Below are 5,999 nucleotides of genomic sequence, written 5' to 3'. Positions count from 1 at the left end.
TGGTTTGAATGAGAGAAACAAGTTTTATTACCTAAATAAACTACAATCCAAAGAATAAACTATACCGCACGACCACAGTAATTACAGCAAAACTATATAACAGGGGGTTGCAGACGGTGAAAATGAGGGATACAATGGCTACAATGTTACTTAAACAATCTTAGCAATTCCCTTAAATCACCGCCCCAAACTCCTGCTCGGTTGCCTTGTTGAGGAGTCAGAACACCCTGCTCACCTGTGGCCCAGCGAAGTAGAAAAAGAGAGAGATAGCTTCTCAGCAGCTATCTTTATACCTGGTGAGCTCCTGCCATTCTGCTTTGCAAGGGCTGTGTGCAAAATTCCCCGCCCAAAGGGTCCAATACACAAGAGAAAGCTGTGATTGGCTAACTCAAAGTGGTTGGACTGGGTTAGAGTCTTCCGGAGCTCCCTGGGCTGAAACAAAAGGGAAATACAACTGCTCTATTGTCCAGAATGCTAGGTGATTTAGACCCATTCAATTCTTAAACGGATCCCATTCAAGATACAAAAGTCTCTTCTGCAGTTTAGATGTATCCACTCGCTATACAAACAAATGCTAATAGCATTCACTTGCTTTGTAAACAAAGCATTGTCCTGTGGTAACGTTTTGTAAACAGGCATCGATTGTCCTGCTGCTGGGGGGGTGCGGACACCCATTTGATTGGTTCCATTGATCCTTACTTCCAGACACAGAAAGCTGCCCTTTGTCTTCAGCCATGTGGTATGACAGCCATTTTTATCCCTGGAAATTTAAAAGCACAATGCCCAGGGATTCTTTAATCAAAAAAATTAATCTTCAGAACTGTAAATTATTGCGAATTCTTACAGGTCAGCCCGACCGTATAAAGGGTGGAGAACATTGGGACCATTCAGGGAGGTGCACACGTCCATTTCAATGATGCACAGGCCCTGATCCTTCCACACCCTCCCCTCCTTTTGGCCATTTTCGATATACGAATTCCTCTACTTCAGACTCATTTCCAAACACAATACAAACAAGTCTCTTACAATAATTTTGTTCTAATGGTATCTAATACATGTAGAGGTATCGTATCGCCTTGGCTGCTTTCGTTCTGACATCTTGCACATGATCTGACAGCAAGGCAATAATCTCGTCACAAGTCTGACCTGCAGACTTTGATATGTAAAAATATGATGGTGCATTGTCCATGAGGAAACCGAGGAACGTCACTGCGTTTCCTCTGATCTGAGGTAGCACATTCCTGAAGAAGATGGAACACCTACATATGTACAAGGTGATCTGGTTGGGGAAGTCTGTGGCAATATGCCTGGAGATTTTGCTTAAATAGTCCTCATAATCCAGGGTGGTCTCCTCCAAGGAAAGCTCTTGAAACATCTTGCAAATGTTTTCAGACTCCATTACTGGACCATCGGAATGCAGCACAGATTTGCAGACTTTGATGACTTCATTGCTCTCATCGTTGAGATGCAGCAGCAAACTGATCAAGGTGTAGCTGGTGTGCTCCTTTATTGGAGGGTAAACTTCCACAGTCCCAAATCTGATCAGCTTCCCAAGAACATTAAACGCCGCAGCTCTCCCTTTCTCATGTTGATGTTCAAAGTAAGGCTGAACTGCCAGTGCTACATCGCCAAGAATGGGATTTGTATAATCCTCCTGGAGCTGATCTAGAACGTTGGACATGCTCGACATTGCCTCAGCAGCAATGAGATTCTTGGGTTCAGACTTCTCGTCAATCACAGATATCATTGTGGACAACAGTTTGACGCAGTGTTTGTCTATCTGTTGAGAAGCTCCGATTGCAGCATTTCCCAAAGCTTGTAGAGCGAGCCATTGGACAATAAGGGACTCATCACTTAAGCATAGAAACAAACTCTCTAGAAGAGTATCCGTCAGCAACAAGTCCGACACCACTGAATGAGTTAAAAGCTCCCCAAAGAAGGCAGCTATTGTGATTCTCAGACTCTCCCCTATGTTGACAAGGAAAGGAGTGAGTTGCTCCACAATGCTGATCAGATGAGGGGCAGCACACACGGTCAATGTGCTTGCCAGCAGTGTAACCCCCTCATGGTGCTTTCTTGGACTCACGATGAGGTCCCATCCTCCCAGTTCTCTCATGATGGTATCATCGCCCTTTGCCTGTGTCAGGACAGCTCGAAGTATCTCAGTTGAGTAATGGCAAGCGTCAGCATCATTCAGCTTCAGAGTCGGGAGCAAGGTGTTCCCACCCTTTGGAATTCTCAGAAAGTTGGTAGGAAACCGAGCCCAGACACTGAAGCTGAGATGAATCAGAAGGGTGCTGATGAACTGGGGGTATAGAATGTTTATCACTTCCCCTGATTCAGGCTTTCGTACCACTTCATGAAGAGCACAGAGCACGGCTAAAGGCTGCTGAGTTGCTGAATCTTTTGCGTCTCTGACACGGGAATCTCTGCCGCCGTCATACAATGACTTTAAGTTGCCCAGTAGGTAGTTGGTTGCGGCTGTGGCTTGTGCATTATCTGACAGTAGTGATCTCCATATGTCACTAATGTACCTGTCAGGTGGACTAGGGTAAGTGAGGAGAGTGGACAAAACTGCTGGCATATGGTGTGACGCCAGAATGGAGATCGAATGCGTCACTGCATTTGTCACCTGTGGCTCAGTAATTGAGCACAAGTGACTGCACAATACTTTGATTGTTCCCTGAATGTTAGCAAGGGCGGCTCCACGTTCGGCAATGAGGACATTTGTGATAATAGAAGCTGTGCAGGAAATGTTCCGCTGCTTGTCTGTTAGCCCTTTAAAGATGGTGAAGAGTAGAGTGTTCAGCTGATCATGGGTTATACACTTAGATAGGACTTTACCAACATCAGTGCACGTTTGAAAGAGGGCCTGGCTGGTAAGTTGGTTGAACCCGCCTTTGATGGCTTTCAGATGCTCCACTTCCTTATCTTGATGACCCACAGGAAACCCTTCGAGGTGTAACTGGATATAAAGCAATCCATACAGGCTTTCAATGGCCGCCTCCCTTACAACTTGCGATGGATCTGCACATTGAAGCCCCACACATCCAATAATAGTCACCAAGTTATGGGATGGCACCTTATTGCTAACATTCAGTTTCTCCAGGTAAAACATCACCAGCTGTAAAGTAGTCTTCATTGCCTTTTCTCGCTCATGGCCCTTTATGGATTGGATCCCAGTCTCCATGTTCTTGAATATAGAATGAAGCCCATCAGGAGACAAATCCAAAAGAAAACATTCCTCCAGAAGATTCTGCAGAGAGGCCATTGTCTTAGTGTGAAGCTTCTGTCTCTCTGCCATGTCCATGTTGGTACTTTCATTGGCACTGCTGGTCTCCAAATCTGGTAAGCTGAAGACACTATTCCAACAGATGCTAATTAGTTCACTGTTGCTGTTCATTGAAGGCTCCAGTTTTATGAGGGATGCACAGGCATCCATGGCAGACTTTCGAAGGGAAGTGGTCATTGTCTCTGCTGGCTCGGCCGCGATCAGCTCCTGCATGCAGTTCAGCAATTCTGTCTTTCTGGTCAAAGTGTAGGGGGTGTGTTCTTCACTGGGTTCGATAGCTTTGGCCAACAGTGTAACCGTCTTGATCAAACTTAACTTCAGTGTTAAGTCCTTCACCTTAGATTTCAGTCCAAAAATCTTGGTGTTAAAAAGGCACAGCACATTGTGCAGAATGTCGGTCTCTATTCTGGGCAGAATGAGGTCCCGAGGACAACGTGACATAATCTGTCCATAGCATAAAATGAGCATGCTTTTAATATTTATTTTTTGATTGTCACCTTGGTGCTTGATAAGGTTGAAGGATCTTGGTGTCTTTGAACTGTTGAACTTGATGAAACCTTTCAGTGTGATGAGCGTGGTGTCTAAGTGGGTTACAGCACAGTCTCCAATTCCAGCAGCTACCCTGTCTCTCTCTAAATCTTCATTGTGCTGGACACTCTGTAGCATCTCCTGAAGAACTTGTTTGAAGATTTCTTTTTGCTTGGTCAGTCGGAGCACTCTGCCTAAACACCTGTACAGAAAACCCCTCTCTATTGGAGACAGGTGAAAGGTGTGAATGCAGTTGGTCATTTCTTCAATTAGCTGGACCATCCACACCTCATCTGCGATTGCCTCCAGCGTCTGGGACAAAACCCCCAACAGTTTCTCTTCCCACTCCTTCTGGAGATTGGACTGCTCTGAATTCTCCCACAGAAAGTTCACTAAAATTGGGAGTTCCTTGTCCCAGACTCTCACTGCTGCTGGGTGGATGTTCATTCCCAGGATATGTAGTAAGCTCAGAGCAGGAGCACCTCTGCCTTTTCCATGGCGTAGAGAAGAAGACACAGTCAATAGCCGCGTCAGTAGTCTACGAGGCTCAGGGAGATTTGAATGGTCCTCACAATTAACAACAAATTTTATTGTCCCAGCTTCCAGTTTCTTTATTCCAAGGTATACTAAGGAACCGCAGACTGTAGAAAAGGCGTCAGTGTACTTTACTGGGATCACAAACTCCAATAGGTAGGACCAGAGGACATCACCAATCGGTAAAGAAACCGTCATCAGTTTCATCAATCCCTCACACAGTCTCCTTAAATCATTCTCCGTAGTCACATCCGCCATTACATTGCAGAGCCCCTCTTTGCTTTGTCTGTTCTCCTCGTTCTCCTCGGTGGGCACAGCACACTGTTGGATGATAAATTCCACCAGTTCCTTTCCTCCCTCTAGCTGCAAGTAATTGTGACTGGCCATAGTATATATTACCTGTGCAAGTAGTCCCTTCACTCTGTTATTCTTAGTTAAAAATGGTAGTTGTACGCAAGTCAGAATCTGATTCTTCTGACTTTCCATGTTTGAAGGGACAGTATCGAGAAGGTACTTCAGTACGGCCAGTGCCCCAAGTTGAATTTGGTCATTGTCAATTGCCAGTTGCATCTGAAGGAACTCCAGTATCTGGCTTGTAAAGGCCGGAGCTAGAACTCCGAAGCAGCAAAGGATTTCATTTAGCTGCTTCCCAGAAAAGGGGTCGGTGGGGTGTTCCATCACAATACAGATCTTGTTCTGTAAATTGATCAGCAGACTCTGCAGTTGGGTCACTAGTACATCACTGTTCCTCTCTATGGCAGTGCGCAGTATACTGCACAGACTCTTAGTGACACAAGGATCAGGAGAGGTTTCCTGGTACATGGAGAGAATGGTTGGAATTAAGTTGGGGAGCTCCTTCTCTAGTTTGTCATCGGGTAGTAAATGGATGATCTTGTCTACTGCTTCTACTACTGCTGTGCTCACCTTGGGCTCTTTTGTGGGCAGCCATGAATTAAAAAGTAGGTCATAAGCCATAGAAATCTCACAGAAGAATATCTTCTTCTTCAGTCTAGGTTTTGGGGCTCTCTCTGTGTTTGACAGGTATTCTTGAATGCTGTCACTAAAAAGACCCCATGCAACACAGAGAGTCCTTTTCATTTCCCCATCGGTTACTCTATGCAGCATGGGAAGCATGTTTTTCAAGACCGGCTTGAGTCGAGGTACCGTGCAATGAACGTTTGCTCTACACAGCCTTGCCAGTGTCAGCACCATGTAGAAATGCAGTTGGGTCCATGGTTGGCACACTGACTGTATCTGCTTGAAAATGGGAATGGGAAACCTGGCTCCCAGACTAACCAGGAGGCTACTTGTCGCTTCCTGATGTTGAATACTCACAGGCTCCGATCTGGTCATGTCCGTCAAAGCCAAGTTGGTCAGTTTTTTAGCCAACGGTTGGCGTAAGTGTTCAAGGTTGTCCTTTACTATCAACGTCATTGCCGTTAGTGAGGCAGAGCATTGTACCGATGGCAGTTTGTTTCTGGTAAGATACCCACGACAGAATGAAAGTACGATTTCATGATTGCTGCTTCCTAGTTTTCGCAGTGACTCCGATAATCTAATTTGAACAAATTCATCTTCATCGAAAAGCAAGTTCATAATCATGCTCATCGAATGTTCCATTCTGTTAGTCACCATTCCGACACTT

At 45.3% G+C, this 5,999-nt stretch overlaps 1 protein-coding gene across 1 annotated transcript; it reads right to left on the bottom strand.

Annotated features, from left to right (window-relative positions):
* Positions 1-1,048: 1,048 nt before the first annotated feature.
* On the bottom strand, positions 1,049-5,788 carry LOC147096884 (maestro heat-like repeat-containing protein family member 1). The gene has a single exon (XM_085973145.1). The coding sequence runs from the start codon at positions 5,786-5,788 to the stop codon at positions 1,049-1,051; it is 4,740 nt and encodes a 1,579-aa protein (XP_085829271.1).
* Between the last annotated feature and the right edge of the window lie 211 nt (positions 5,789-5,999).

Source organism: Somniosus microcephalus, chromosome 34 (genome assembly GCF_052327205.1).
Source record: "Somniosus microcephalus isolate GS21.2 chromosome 34, FLI_Smic_1.0, whole genome shotgun sequence".
Taxonomy (NCBI): domain Eukaryota; kingdom Metazoa; phylum Chordata; class Chondrichthyes; order Squaliformes; family Somniosidae; genus Somniosus; species Somniosus microcephalus.
The sequence above is the reverse complement of the archived record's forward strand: the minus strand, read 5'-3'. Positions and strand labels throughout refer to the sequence as shown.

Coding starts and splice junctions, on each gene's coding strand:
- LOC147096884 (XM_085973145.1), bottom strand. CDS start 5,788: ATGACGTTGATAGTAAAGGACAACCTTGAACACTTACGCCAACCGTTG.